Source organism: Taudactylus pleione, unplaced genomic scaffold (genome assembly GCF_031769625.1).
Source record: "Taudactylus pleione unplaced genomic scaffold, aTauple2 ptg000109l, whole genome shotgun sequence".
NCBI lineage: Eukaryota > Metazoa > Chordata > Amphibia > Anura > Myobatrachidae > Taudactylus > Taudactylus pleione.
This window is the reverse complement of record NW_028284511.1, coordinates 1,741,580-1,757,246: the sequence shown is the minus strand read 5'-3', so window position 1 is coordinate 1,757,246 and position 15,667 is coordinate 1,741,580. Positions and strand designations below refer to the sequence as shown.

Here is a 15,667-nt window from a genome sequence, read left to right as displayed (position 1 = left end):
TGGGCGTCTACATACACTAAGCGATCGCATGCCAAGACATAGTGGGCGTGCTTATGCCTTGCCATGCGATCGCCTGCCATGCTCTCACTTTGCTGAATTTGCATATGCTGGGAGCGAGCGTGAGCATCTAGCGAGCGGGTCTGAATGAGCTCCAAAGCACATTAGAGTAAAGCATACCAAGCCATACAAACAATAGAATTTATTTATCTATTTTTTTTTTTTATGTTGCAGCTAATTTCAAACTGCGTGGAGTCACAGGGCTTATATATGCTCATGAACGTGAACGTCTTTACTGATGGACCCAGCACAGCCTATATACAGCAGTGTACATCTTCTATACACATTGACAAAGTGCAGCATAGCCACTTGTGAGTTTGGATACAGCACAGCCTATATACAGCAGAGTACAGCACACCATACAGCAGCGTGCACCCCGTATACACATTGACTAAGCAGCACAGCATATAGAAGACCCGAGCCGCTGCTTAGATTGACTCTGTATATAGTGCATAGTGTGCCATATAGAAAGACATTTTCTATAGGAAAATATCTATTTTTTCTTTTTGTCTATTTCATGTTATTATATGTCAGTACTATTTTTCCAAGTGAAAAATATATGCTGTCATTTTAATTGCATGAACAGTTCATTGTAACAGTGTAGTCATATGTACATCATTATTATCACATACTATATGAGTTTTGACATTGGCACAAAGTGAATTTCAATTGCGTTTTTAATATTTCCATGTAACTTACTAATGCACAATCCTTTTGGCTCTTCTCTAGGCAGGTCACTTGTTTTTCAAGTGTGATGAATTCTTCGTCTTTTACAATACAAGTATAATTTGTACACTTATCATCACTTGTAATGGTTTCACCTATCTTCAAACGAGAAACAGAAAAAGTGAATAACATTAATTTATATGATTTATAGCTAATTCTAACTAGTACATAATGTTACAGTGTACAAGTCTACTACACGCAGTAGTGACAGACATTTCTGTGTGTGTCGAGACAATAATCAGGTGAAGGCATCTTTTCAGTTCACTAGAGATTAGTGACATCATTGTAGCACTGGCTCCTTGTAAACAGGTGGGCTGAATATGATACCTAACTGCAAAATGGCTGCCTCATGGGGCTGGATGTAGATTTAAACCATAGTTGCCTACATTCTGGCTGCTCCCCCCGGGAGGAGGCATTAAGGTTGGCACAGCGGGGGCATGGCGAGGGGAATGATGCTTGTATGGGGGCGGAGCAGGGGGCGCAACTGCATGATTGCATCATCACAGCCTCGCCCCAGCTACACAATGCCGAAATTACTGGCATTTTGCAGCAGGAGGTGGGGCCTTGATGACACAATTCAGCGTAATCCACGTCATCGGCTCCCCCAGGACCGTCCACTTGTATTGAATGAGTGTGCGGCTGTGGGGGGGGAAGTGGATCCCGGCAAGGGGGTGCAGGCAGGTGGTGGCCGGCCGGGAGACTTGACTACTTGGCTGGGAGCACCACATGATTTCTGGGAGCCTCCTGGCCATTCTGGGAGAGTAGGTAAGTGAGATTTAAACAGAATTTAGACTGCAGAGTACATATGAAGCATATTTTTAAACTAAAACCAACAAAATTCCTTAGCGCCTAAGCAGCACCTGCAGCAGTTTTAAACAAGGGGAATTTGCAAACCCCACATTTGAAACATAAATGGAAATTAAACTGCGCTGGTACAAAAAAAAACAACAAATATAAAAACAATCTCTATTTAATTAGACCAATCATATATATAACAGATTAACATATTTGCAATAATCAACAATAGAAATAATACTGGGTTGACTTGGCATGTAGTTGGCATCCCGGCATGCGGGATGCCAACGTCTAAATACCGGCGCCGAAATCCCGAAAGGTAAATAGGCACCAGTATCCCGACAGACGGCATCCCAAAGGTAAGTATTGGGGTGTTAGGGGGAGGATAGTGTTAGGTAGCGAAGTTAGGGTTTGGTATTAAGGGGAGGGTTATTGTTAGGCTCTGGGCAGGTAGTATTAGGATTAGGGTGCAGGGAGGGGGAGGTTAGGTTTAGGCACTATGGGGGGGTGTTTAGGTTTAGGGACCAGGGAAGGGGTGTTAGGATTAGGGTGAGGGGAGGGGGAGATTAGGTTTAGACACTAGGGAGAGGGGATTAGGGTTACTCACTGGGGAGGGAGGGTTAGGGAAGGTGTTAGGGTATGGGTTGCTAAAATACTTACCAGCTGATCTTATGGGTGTCGGGATTCAGGCTGTCACGGTGGCCGCTGTCGGTATTATGAACAGGTTTAGGCGCCACAGGGGGTTTAGGGCTAGGCGAGGGGAGGGGGAGGTTATCGTTAGGTACCACCGGGGGTGGGTTAGGGTTTGAAACCACTGGTTGGGGTTAGGTATAGGCAGTAAGAGGGGAGGGTTAGGTTTAGGCACCAAGGGGGGAGGGTTAGGTTTAGACACTAACGGGGAGGGTTAGGGTTAGGATGTGGTGGGGTGAGGGATAGTGTTAGCATGTAGAAAAAACAGGGGGTTAGAGTTAGGGGAAGAAGTGGGGAGGGTAGGTATACTTACCCGACCCATTTCAGAATACTAAGCATCGGGATGTCGCTGTCGGTATATTGACAGCAGGCATCCCCACTGCTGGGATGTCATACACATTCCGTCAAACAGTATAGAGTCCACGCAAAAATGCTGATATCAGAAAATGCCAGTCAGTAAATGCTAGTCAGAAAAATCTGCAGTATTGGATCTTTAGTAATAACAACCAGATTTCGGCCCTGATTTAGAAATTTATACAAAGCCAAAATTTTGCAGATCGAGCGATTGTCTGCAAATGCGCAAGCGCAAAAGCTGCACTGCAAACTCGCATCGATTGCATTGCGATTATGCTTGTACCTAGGAACCACTTGAAAAGCGAGTGACAGGTAGTCAGCATTTGGGGGTGGTAACGGAAGGGTGGTTAGAAAATTCAAGCATGTCTAACCATTTAAATGCCATTTGTGCCATGAGTGCATAAATTAGCCATCACCTTCGCAGCATAAGAACATTCTGTTTGTCAGGAGAGCTGCAGTGTTTGTGGCTGGTCAGACTTTACCTACTTATATGCTGCGTGACTGCCCAATGTGCGTCAATGGTATTGATGTTTACGCTGTTGCACATCATCAGACGGATATGAGAGGGCAGCAGTGGGCGTCCCTTTATTCAGCGATGCTTTGAACAGCATTTGCATATTTTAGTAACTGCGATCCGTAAGAGATTGCAGTTGCAAATGTATTAGCGTAAATATCTGAATCAGGCCCTTAGACCATTTTGCATTGGAGCTCAATTACTTAAATATCCACCCTTCAGAAAAAAATACCTGGGCTTAAAGTACTAGGACTCTCACCACATACCTACCTGGAGGTCTATTTGTCACTATTTCAAGGGGACCCTATACTGCTCCAATACATTTAGTCTAGTGCTGGCATTCAGGGGGACCCCATGCTTTTAAAACCCTCCAATTTTTCCAACAGCTGCCTAAGCTTTCCAGTGCTAGTGCTTACATTTGCTTTTGTTTTAACTTATTTATTTTTTTACAATACATTTGCAAGGTCAGTGCTGATGACCATCATCATCAGCCTAAGGGGTCTATTTACTAAGCAGTGTTAGGAGACAGAGTGAAAAGTGATAAGAAAGTGATAAGGTGCCAGTCAATCAGCTCCCAAGTATCATTTTTCAAACACAGCCTGTGAGATGACAGTTGGGAGCTGATTGGCTTGTACCTTATCACTTTCTTATCACTTTTCACTCTGTCTCCTAACACTGCTTAGTAAATAGACCCCTAAATCTTGCACCAGGGGTGAAGTAGCAGCCTCCTCACATATATATCAGAAGTGAACCTGCTTCCGCCTGGGCTTGGGCTACACTATGCTATTCTGCAATTTCTCTCCCTTGTTTTGTCCATCTAAGCAGAGACACACAATGGAGAGAAATGGAGAGAAATATCTCTCAAACTGAACGACTCACAAACAATGCAATGTCGTTAACGAATTCCCTTAAACTCCCCGGCAGCTCCCTGGCAGTCCTGGACAAACGATATTGTGCATAAAGTGTTCTACAAACGATCTACAGTACTAATGACCTATCGGGCGTCCTTAATAATTTCCAGTACATGGTTAAAGAGATAGTCAGATCTAATCTGTAGTAGATAAGATCTGAAGATACGATTAACGACCCACAGGACCGTGCATTGGATCGTTATCGCTCGATGGACACTCACGATTTGCACATATTTTGCATGATTTGTCGTTCCGATGTGTCAAAATCGGCAAATCGTGCAATATTATTTGACAGTGCGTGGGCACCTTTACAGTGTGTGTTGGCCCCTTAAGTCTACAAACTGACATACATGCATGGGTATGGCCATACTGTAAGCACACTTTGCACTTACTGTAGAAGTTGGACTTACTTCCTACTCTACTGTACATCAGCCCCTCTGTGTGTATGCTATAGATACTAATACGGAACAAAAGAAGATGTCACTGTACCTCCAGGAGCTCCTTTTTCCCACTTGGAGTTACATATACACAATGTGTCTGATTGCAGTATCCACAGCATTGGTCAGGTCTAGGTGGCACATAATCGTAGCCCTGGAGATATAATAAGTAAATAATAATATTAGTCAGGCAGCTTCAGGAAAATAAATACAATGGAAAGAACAGGTTAAATGATGGTATAGAAGCAGCAGGATGATTAGACTGTCTCTTTTCACCCAAACTGCACATGCTGCTGCATGTGTACAGGCGGTCTGCAGACAGCTCGTACACACTTGCAGATGGACAGATATGTCTGCTGTTATATCTGTCCATTGGATGTGCAGTGCAGCCAATGTGATAAGTCTGTGAACGACGTAGTTCACAGACATATCGCTGGTACACACTGGCCGACGAGCACCAGATATATTGGCCGATCAATTGATCGGTCAATATATATCGGCCAGTGTATACCCAGCTTAACACATATTGGTGGGCGATTTGACATGGAGTTCAATAGATGTGTATTACTTTGGTGGTATAGAACCAGATCAAACAAAGAAATTGCATAAGTCTCTCTTATGATTTTCTAATTGGCATGCTTTAGCATTGTTTATGGTTGGCGAGGTACAAGGTGAATGTTCTGTAAATCAATGGCTCTTACAGATGTGTCCTCATACATCTAGCCTCCTTGCGTGATAAACAGCCCCTATAATCGCGCCATGCTGTGGCATGACTCGGTAGCGCTGAGCGTCTCTCTTGCAAATTTTTACCTTCAGATGCGTCTTATTCACACCGTGATGTGAATAGCTAGCGCAAGCAGCTTCTGTTGATTAAAATGATATGCAGCATGCCTATGTTCTCTGTGTGACTGCGGGTGTATCTGCATGCGAAGCGCTACGTTACAGTTGCTGACACTGTAACATAGCATTTGCACAGAGCTCCCGCGTTGTGTGGTGCGACTTGTAGCTCATGGAGGATAGATGTATGTGGACACATCTGTAAGTACATCGGATATGTCACAGGTGCGTATCATTCGACGTGACTAAAATAGTGGAAAAGTCGCAAAGTGCATTGTACCCCAATAATTAATGAGATTAGATATTAATAAAATCAAAGTGTATATTGGGTAAGTGGGTATACAGTTTTTGCTGGTTGTTTCTTCTTCAGCACCATACAGTTTTTCCTTTACTGTTGTTTTCAATAAATGCTGGACCATTTTTTCCAACATTTCCGGTGTAATGTGTCATTTATAAGTATAGTAAATGAAATTAATTTGCATTGTGATGAGGTCACAGGTTGTAATTGACCAATAGGGAGTTTATGATCCAGCAGTACTATGTTTCCAGGTAAAACATATAAATATTTCATTTGCATAAACATCTCTGTAGCAGTGAAATAATTTCTAGGATAGAATTTGATTCATGATCATATATGAGCTTCCACATTGGCATAAATGGGTTATAGATTGTACTTTTCATAATTCCATATAACTTACAAGTTTACAATCCTTACTGCTCCTATATCGGCAGGTCTCTTGTTGTTCAAGTGTGATGAATTCATTGTTTATTATTTTACACGTGTAGTTTGTACAATGATCATAACTTATAGCGATTTCATTTTCCTTCAAATAAGAAACAGGAAATGTATATCATTAGATACCATTAGCTAATTCTGACTAATACAGTACGGTATGTTACAGTGTACAAGTCTACACACTCAGCAGAGGCAGACATTTTCTGTGTTGACCAATAATCACATGAAGGCAGGTTTTCAGTTCTCTAGGAACATCTAGTGTAGTGGTCATCAACCCGTAGCTCGCGGTCTTAGTTTTGTTACCTCACCTAGCTGCAGTACTGCCAAGTAAACTAAGAGGAAGAGACCTCTTGCTCGTGCTACCCCGTGGTGTCACCGCCATGGGTGGAGCCACAGGGAAGTACGTCAGGTGATTGCCGCAGTCTCTACAGCAATCACCTGATGTGCTTCCCTGTGGTTCCACCCACGGCTTCTACGCTATGGCGGAGCGAGTGACTCCTGCCCAGCCCTGCCGAAAAATCGCACAGCAGCCCTGCCTATACAGTATCTTTTGCTCCTCTACTGCACGTACCTCCTTGGTGCCAGTAATTACAGTAACAGGGAAATGTGCCTGTGTTTACATTTTATTTCCAAAATACACCATTATTTTTCATTAAATATCCTTCAATTGTTCGGTTATTAGCCAGATTTTTTTCTACAATTTTAGTAGATCTTCATGAGGTTTCATTTTACTAAAGTAGCTCACACCTCAATTAAGGTTGGCGACCACTGATCTAGTGACATCATTGTGGCACTGAATATGGTCTCAGATTGAAATATGGCTGCCTCTCTGGACCTGATGTAGAGTTGGACACAATTTCTGTATTTGTGCCATAAAAAAAAAATGCAATTTTCTTAGCATGCAGAGAGTCGGGTAACTTAAGACACATGCAAGGCTGTATACTGTAGTATGTAAATAGTGTATAGAAGAGTATGATACGTTAAAAGCATATGATATGCTAAAATAATTTTATATACTTTAAGCGTGTCATGTGGTAGATATGTGTTATGACAATGCCTGTCATCTCTGTTTTTCTTTTAAATGTAACAAAATTGCAGACAAAAATATGCATTTCCCATCCCTCTTCAAATTAGTGCCAGGATTAGTGCTGCTAACCATACGCCAGCCAGGAAAACCTGCAGCATTGGGTCTCCCTGCAATAAGAACAACTAGCCATAGGCCATTCCGCAAGGGACCCAATTACCTAGGGCTAATAGACTAATAAAAAGAAAAATCCTGTATTTAAAGCACTAGCGCTCTTACCACACCCATACTTGGTGGTCTAGTTGTCACTATTGCAAAGGGCTTAATGCTGCAGTATATATATGTGTGTGTTTGTGTGTATATATATATATATATATATATATTATATAAACATACACAGTGTGAGATCTAAGATCTATATATTCATACAAACACAAATTAAACTTGAGATCGGTGGCTGCACAGGTTCCAGTAATGTTAGTTAATCCAGTTCCTTATTCTTCTGCTGAGCTTGGCCTGCAGGTCTGCTCCCTCCTTACTCTCTCCTGGCACACTGGATCTCCAGCGGCTGCATGGTTTGCCTTCCAGGACTCTCAGTCGATCTCCTTCATCCAAACAGCATTATCCCCTCTCCTTGTCCCATGTGCTCTCCCCTTCCTCCTTTACCTCATGTACAATTTCTTCTTTATCTTTCTGTTTACTCTCAGCTCTCCCTCTTTTTCCTCCTTATTGTCCCCCTCCCCAGCTTGCTCTTTGCTGTAACCTCTCTGTCCTTCCTCTTTCCAGCTAACCCTCTCTATTCTGGCTGTACTGTAATCCCCCTGCTCCTGTCCCACTCTCTCTCTCCAGCTAACTTTCTTTCTTCTCCTATAAGCCACCTGGGCCCCTGCTGCTGTTCTTCCTAAGCACCCCAGCAAACCTTCTTTCTTTACTTGTAACTTCGACCCCACTACTCATACAGCTTGTCCTTAATCCTCGTCTGGCCCACCCAACTGCTAGTCCAGCCTGCACCCTCTTCTCATCTTCCTCGCCCCCCTCTATTCTTATCAACCCTCCTTCTCCCACACCTGTCAAGCAACTCACCGCCTGTGCTCTTGCTCTGTGCTGGTGAGAAGCAGGCAAATATGCACTACTGTAGTAGGTCTTCCCTGAGAGAGTGGAGCTTGAGCACTGCAGCTTAATCAAACTCTGCAACAGTAATGCCTGCCCAGCTGGGCTGTCCACGCCTCCTCCCATCGACGTCCCAGCAGGGGTGACTGTTGCAGTGCTTTGTGAGTATGGTCAGGTGCAGAGGCAAGATGGACTTGTGCAGGGATGCTGAGGAGGCTTGACGTCATCTCCCCTCCCTGCAGGCTGAAACTATAGTGTTTGAATGGAGCTGGATACATGGAGAGGTGGCCAGGCGTGGGGCTGTTGGGAGATGTGATCTGACCGTACCTCCCAGTAGGCAGGAAACACTACTCTCTGTGATGTGAGCCTTGTGAAAATTAGAAGATGGTGCAGGGGTGGCGGGCCTGGGGGCACATCCACTGCACCTATGGTAGCTACACTCAGGGTGGATTGGGCCACCTGGACAGCGGCAAAGATCCAGCTGGGCCAGTGCCATGCTCCCCACTATAAGGGTAGCTGGGCTGACACTGTAAGCAGGTCTGCGCTGATTCATATGTGTGCAATGGCTGGCTGACGCGTTTACAGCAAGCTCCTAGCTCCTGTGTCCCCTCCCTCATCCCCTGCCACCTACTCATCCTTCTCTGTGGGTTGGGCTGCTGGAGGTGAACTAAACCAAGCAGGGAGGAGAGGAGTGTGCGCTGCTGCAGCTATGTAGATGGGAGATGGAACTGGCTGTCAGTGCTGTACATAGAGGGAGGAACGGCAGCTGGGACACGGGAGCTGCAGAGTTGACTTCTTCCCGTTGAGTTCCATTTCACTCCCATCCTTCCTGCTTCTTCCCACCTCTACTCCCATTCTACCCCCTGCATTTAACTACTACTACTACCATCCTTCCCTCAGCTTCCCACTACTACTCCCATCCTGCCCTCTGCTTCAGAAGTTCTCACTACTACTCCCATCCTGACCTCTATTTCCCATTACTACTCCCATCCTGCCCCATCGGCAAAGTATATGGAGCTTGTACTTACTATCCAACCTATTTTCCTAATTTTCTTCTTGTAGAGGCCAATGTTTTTTTTCCTGTCGGCGGGGGTCAAGGTGTATTATTTTTTTTTCTTTGGGGTCTTATGTGTTTGTTTTAGGATTTTTTCCTGTGTGGATTTATGTGCTATTTTATTTATTTTATCGCCGGGGAAATGTTGCGGCCGCCATTTTCCCAGCGATCTCCTCGCAGCGCATGTGCAAAACGCCGGAAAAATGGCTGCGGTGGCCATTTTCTGGCGTTTAAACAGCGCTGGGAGACCCGACGCGGGACTTCGGAGAGGTGAGTATTACAAAGTATGGGTGCAGGGTGTGCAGTGCGAGCCCCCCTGGACCCGGGGGCCTGTGTGCACCGCACACCCTGCACCCATTAAAGATACGCCCCTGGGTTGGCTAATCATATGCAGATGTAGTGTAGTAAGGGTGTGTTATTGGAGTGACATGGGCTTGGTTCTGAAAGTGGTTGCTTATAGAGACACTGAATTGCTGACATTGGAGGCCATGCTCAGACGGATGATCTATAGTACACCTAGCATAGGGCTAGTAAAAGTTCCAATGGTGCGACCGATGGTGGCATCTAAAGACACATAAAGCATGATTGTAGCATCTGTAGACACGGAAAGTGGCAGTCTCAGTCCTTGCATATTTGGCTGTACACCAAGAAAGGGCATTGTAGCAGCATTAGCCTAAAGTCACAAATGTGACTGCAGCAAAAGACACAAGGAAGGCATCCAACCCAAATTAGGCTCTATGAGGAGGCATCCCGTCCCCTTGACAGACCCCACCCCCTCAACAGACCCTGTCCCCATTAGGGCTGTTTCTATAAATTTCCCTGGCTGGTTTTCCATCCCCATCTGCCTCTGGCTACACCCTTGTGTCATGCCTGCTTCCACTCCTGTATAGAGCATATTGTACACAAAACATGTACTGTACTTGACTTGGACTATGCTATGCCGCTCCTTCCCTTCCTTGTTTTGTTAATTTAAGTGCAAAGAGGCACAATAGAGAGATAGGTCTAAGTCTACATACAGACATGTATGCTCTGTACACGGGTAGTAAATATAAGCTTGTTTTGCATTTAGATGCTGGACTTTCATCCAATTCTACATCAGCCCCTCTGTGTGTATGCAACATATACTAACTAAAATGGAAAAGGAAAGATGTCAGTGTACCTCCAGGTACCCAATTTCACCATCAGGAGTTACATATACACAACGTGTTTGATTGCAAAATCCACAGCATTCTTCAGCACTAGGTGCCACATATGTCTGGCCCTGTAGAAAAATAAAATATAATAATGTTAGTTAGGCATCAGAGAAACAGATACAAATCAAAATGTTTTTAATAGGTTATATGATGAAGTAAAAGCTGAAGGCTTATAAGAATGTCTCTTTTCATCCTACTGTACATGTTGCTAATTAATAAAATGGTTCACAGCGTTCATAATACAGCACAGTTCACACTGATGCATGTAGTAGTTTTATACAAGTTTGTTCAGTAAAAAGCTATGATTCACATTTACTATATACTGTAAGTTTAAACTACACAATGAGAAAATGCTACTATTTCATCGTGCTCATCCATTGCATTAACATTTTCAATACATAATTAATTTATTAATAGTAATACCAATATTCAATACTGTGTTATGAGCTTCCGCCGCGGCTCATAATATCGGCATGTCCCGGCCATTACTAGACGACTGCGGCAGCAATGGTGCTTGATCCGGCTGTTGCCAAAAACCGGAAGGCAAATGAATACGTGCAGCACTCAGCTGCATTAGCTATTTAGAGGACCAGTCTTTTAGGAGGCTCCTGATTGGGCCATTTCCAGTTAAGAAGCAGTTGGCCTTTCAGCACTTTGCCTGTTATAGTCATGCATGCGGGTTAACTTGCTGATCCTGGTTTCTTCACTGTGCTATTGGATTTCCTGATGGCTGTGTGCCTAGCCGTTCTAGTCCCTGGTGTCACAATCCTGACTAATTTCTCTCATATGCTATCAGTTTGTCTGTGACTTACCACTGTCACCTGTCCTGTTGGTCAGGATATTCTGATTTGAATGAGAAGTCTGCTCAACATGAAGGCTGCAACGCCTCCAGTGTGAGCATGACGGTGCTATTCCTTCCAGGCTGATTATTCACCTAATAGTTCTTCTGTCTGTGAAGTCTGCAGATTCCTGATTAGAACAGTGTTTGCAGTCAAATAGTAGTGCTGGACTTGAACTGTAGTGATCATTAAGATGCATTTGCTCTCAGTGCCTGCTATTCTTTCTATACTTCCACAGCTTGCTAGTACTCAGACTGCATACCAGAGTTCCCTCCAAAACTAAGTATGGGCGCAGCCATGTTGGACTCAGTCACTTGACTCTCCTCCACAGTCCAGGGGTATATAAGGAACTTCCTGGCAGTCTGCTGGTGCCAGTACTTTGTTGTCCATATCCTGTTGCAAGCAGTTAGATAATTTCTTCAGTTTCTACAGCATAGTGACTTCAAGCACTGTTTCCAGCCATCAGCGCTCCAATACTATAACAGTGTCCAGCTGTTCTGGTTCAATCCCGGTGTCCAGCAGTTCCGGTTCAATCCCGGGATCTAGCTGTTTCTTTCAATACTGGTGTCCAGCATTCCGGTTCAACCACGGTGTCCAGCATTCCAGTTCAATCCTGCTGTTCAGCATTACAGTTCAATCCTGCTGTCCAGCATTACAGTTCAATTTCGGTGTCCAGTATTCCAGTTCAATCCCAGTGTCCAGTATTCCGGTTCAATCCCGATGTCAGGTATTTAGGTTCAATACCAGTGTCTAGAATTTCAGGTTCACTCCCAGCACTCAGTATTCCAAAGTCTCGTATAAGTCGTTACCACTCCTCTCGAAACAACTCAACTGCATGAGGAGAATTCACATAAGACCTTCCAGCTTCTGCTCAGACCTCTCAGACATCATTCCAGCCAGAACCCTTAGTCCGGGTCCACAACCAAATGCATCCATGACACCTGGTCTCTTGCTTCCTGCAAATAACATCTAATACTAAGTATCACCTTACTTATTTTGGGAACAGTGACCGTGTGTTTTGCTATCATCTGTTCCTGTCATTTATTCCTACACCTGCTGTGATTGTTTTCGCACCAATTGAACCATTCAACATCATTACGTTACAAGTGTATTTACTGCTCCAGTCATATCATATAATCATCTGTCTTTTTGTATAAACCTCTACTACTCTGAGTTTAAGACCTGGTGGCATCTCAGTACTGGAGAGAGTTATTCTCTAATGGGACAAGGGTTCTCTAAGGGAACAAGTTACAGACGGAAGACCTCAGATATTGTTCTAGATGGCTTATGCAAAAAAAAGGCAGCTGTTTCTTAACATACTGTTTTATTTTATAAATTAAATAAAATCTCATAAATGTTCTTTTTTAACACAGTAATATGTTTTGAATAATGGCCTCAATGAGTGGGGTCATTTGAATAATTTTCTTGAACCATGGGGTCAGAAGCCCAAAAACATTTGTGAATCACTTTTATATGCACTAAGGGTCTTTTCACAATTTACGCAAGCGAACAAAAAAACACAGTTATACCTGTAATACTTTTTACATCACTCTCCTACTTTTGTGAAAAGTACATAGATTTGTAAGGTTGTACACTTATTGATGGGCCACAATGATGGCATCTGTGGGGGTGCAAACATTTGCGATGTCTAATGGGCAGATGAAGATGTTCCTTGCCAAGCACAAATTATGGGCCTAATTCAGCACGGATCTCAATTGCAACTATGTACGCTGAACGAGCGATTGTTAGCCACTGCATATGGACCCCATTACACATGCATACAGAAATCCATCACAGATTGAGTGACAGGCCGTGAGCATTTAGGGGTGGTGACGGGGGACTGGTTGCAGAAACGCAGGTGTGCCTGTCCGTTTGAATGCCGTTGCATGGGCGTACATAAATTACCCACTGCGATTGTATGCACAGCTTGAGCACCTTCTGCGTGCAACGAAACTTAGAATTTCTGCGACCAGCACAGCTGCTGTAATTGTGCATGATGGGCCAATGTGCTTCAGTGTTATCTATGTATATGCAGGACTGCGAGGTATTACAGATGTGAGAAAGCAGTAGAGGGCATCTCTATGCTGGTTGAGCTGTGGCAGGCATTAGCATATTTTTCCAGCTTCACTGCCTGCAATTACGCAACTGTGATCCGTGCTGAATTAGGCCCTACAGGGTTGGGCTGGCCCACAGGGGTACAGGGGATATCCCCAGTGGGCTCCACTGCCTGTGGGCCCACCCTCCTCCTCTAGGTGTCAGGTTCCAGACCTCAAAATATATATTGTTACTCTACTAGATGGTCAGCCACGAGGTGGAGCAGGACCACTGATCAACATGGGGGCTTGGTTCCCTTCAATAGAAACTACACCAAGATTTGTCTAATGGTGAGCTATTAATCTGGCTGGCTACACCCCCACTGATGGAAGACCACTCCCCTTAAGCATGGGCCCCTTGAACTGCATTCCCCCAGTGGGCCCTTTTTGTCCCAGTCCGACACTGAGGCCCTATGTGCAGAAATGCATCTAGATTGTAACCTAATACTGCACATTACCAGCTAAGAAACAAGTGGTAGTGCAGCCAACTCTCACAAGCCGGTGCTCTAATGCAGAAACCACTTCATAGGTCCATTGCTTATCTTATAGGCCAATGCAAATATAAGAGAAAAGTAGATTGTCAACATTTTAAGTTAATTGAAAAAAGTATACAGTTTTGTTATGTATGCACTGTCTGGTCCTATTCCCACTGCAGTGAAAAAGCTGTGTCCTTGTACCGCATCACATAATGCAGCAGCTCCCAGACCCTCAAGCTGTGAATGTCACATATGCCCACCCCACTCTCACCCTGAAATATGTTTACCCACCATTCTCTCCTTGTCACACTTGGTAAGTGGGCAAGCTTTACACTCAACAAGCATATCTCAAACAATTTAGCAAGTGTATCGACATATGCAGCATTTACCATCTGTATCAAGGTATTATTTACACCAGTCACTATCAAATCCTGCCAGTTTTTTATGTCTGCTATATATTTAATCATTGTAACTATTGCCTCGATTGATAACATATTTGCTAGCTTTGTCTACGGTGAACCTTAAACTACACAATTAGCAAAGTGAAGCAGCGACTGGGGAAAAGTAGAAATCAGCTATAGATAAAGAGCTTACAACGCTGAACAACAATGACATGTGGACGATTGTGGACAGGCCAATCAACCGCAAAACTGTCAAAAACAAGTGGATCTTTTGCAAGGCGATAAACACTTATGTAAGCCCAGTTTGTTGCAGGGGTTACATTATCTATGAAGAGATGTTCTTGTCTGCCAAGGTACAATATGTATAGTCATTGATATACTGTATCTACTGTGTATGATTTGCTGCTGTACCAATTGGACTTTGATTCAGCCTTCTTGATTTACATGGAGCCACCGGAACACTACAATGTTAATGCATTTTCAGAGTACATTCCAAAACTGATCACTGTTTATACTACAAGTGGGAAAAAATGCTTATTCATCATAGTTGTGTATGTAGATGCTCTATAGTTTGAGGCCAGGTTGCCAAAGTCAAATCGTTTCTGATAGGTTCAGACTTAAAGACCTTTACCAGTACACCAACTACTATGTCTGAGGATTATACAGAATATGAATGCTGAGACTGTTACTATAGACCAACAGGGATACATTGAGGCAATGCTTATCAAATTTGGAATGGCTGATGAAAAACTGTCAGTACACCAAATTACAAAAGTACAAAAATAACCAATGCTATGTGTCCAAAAACAGAGGCAGATATAGAGGAAATGAGGAGAGTTCCTTATCAAAGTGCCATTGGAACTTTAACGTATGCAAGTGTTGCCACAAATCCAGACTTCACGTATGCAGTCAGTCATGTGAGCTAAGGCCCTCATTCAGAGCCACTCGCTAGCGGCAGTACGCTCGTTCCGAGCGATGTTCGCACATCTGCGCATGCGTACGGATCGTTATACGCATGCGCGAACCAGTCAGTGCGGACGAAATTCATGTGCTCGCAATATAGCGAATGCCTGCTATTTTGAGTGACAGAATGAGGCGTATGTGGGTGGTAACAGGGGAAGGTGCTTGAAAACGGGGAGTGGAGATCAGAACGCAGGCGTGCTTAAAGGTCAAAACGGGCGTTTTATGGGTGTGCATAATTAATACAGCAGCGTCATTGACCACGTCACTGGGTTATTTTATAGCCAGAACTGCTCGCAAGATTGTGGTAGCAAAAACCAACCACAAGAATAGCGAGCAGTTCATACGCTGGTCGATGTTCTCGATTAATCTAATAAATAGCGGACATGACGTATGGTGCGAGCGGCCAGGGGGCGTTTGTAACAAATAAACGAGCGTATGTTTTGCTCGCTCGTTCAGA

At 44.0% G+C, this 15,667-nt stretch overlaps 1 protein-coding gene across 1 annotated transcript in view; it reads right to left on the bottom strand.

The window, feature by feature from the left end:
• LOC148525214 (hemocytin-like) overlaps positions 1 to 15,667 on the bottom strand; it is a 200,258-nt gene that overhangs the window by 35,688 nt on the left and 148,903 nt on the right. Inside the window, exons 20-22 of the mRNA XM_088471025.1 lie at positions 10,405 to 10,506; positions 6,020 to 6,145; positions 4,537 to 4,638 (exon numbers count right to left, since the gene is read on the bottom strand). Coding sequence (XP_088327151.1) covers positions 4,537 to 4,638; positions 6,020 to 6,145; positions 10,405 to 10,506 — 330 coding nt within the window. The remainder of the gene's footprint in view (positions 1 to 4,536; positions 4,639 to 6,019; positions 6,146 to 10,404; positions 10,507 to 15,667) is intronic.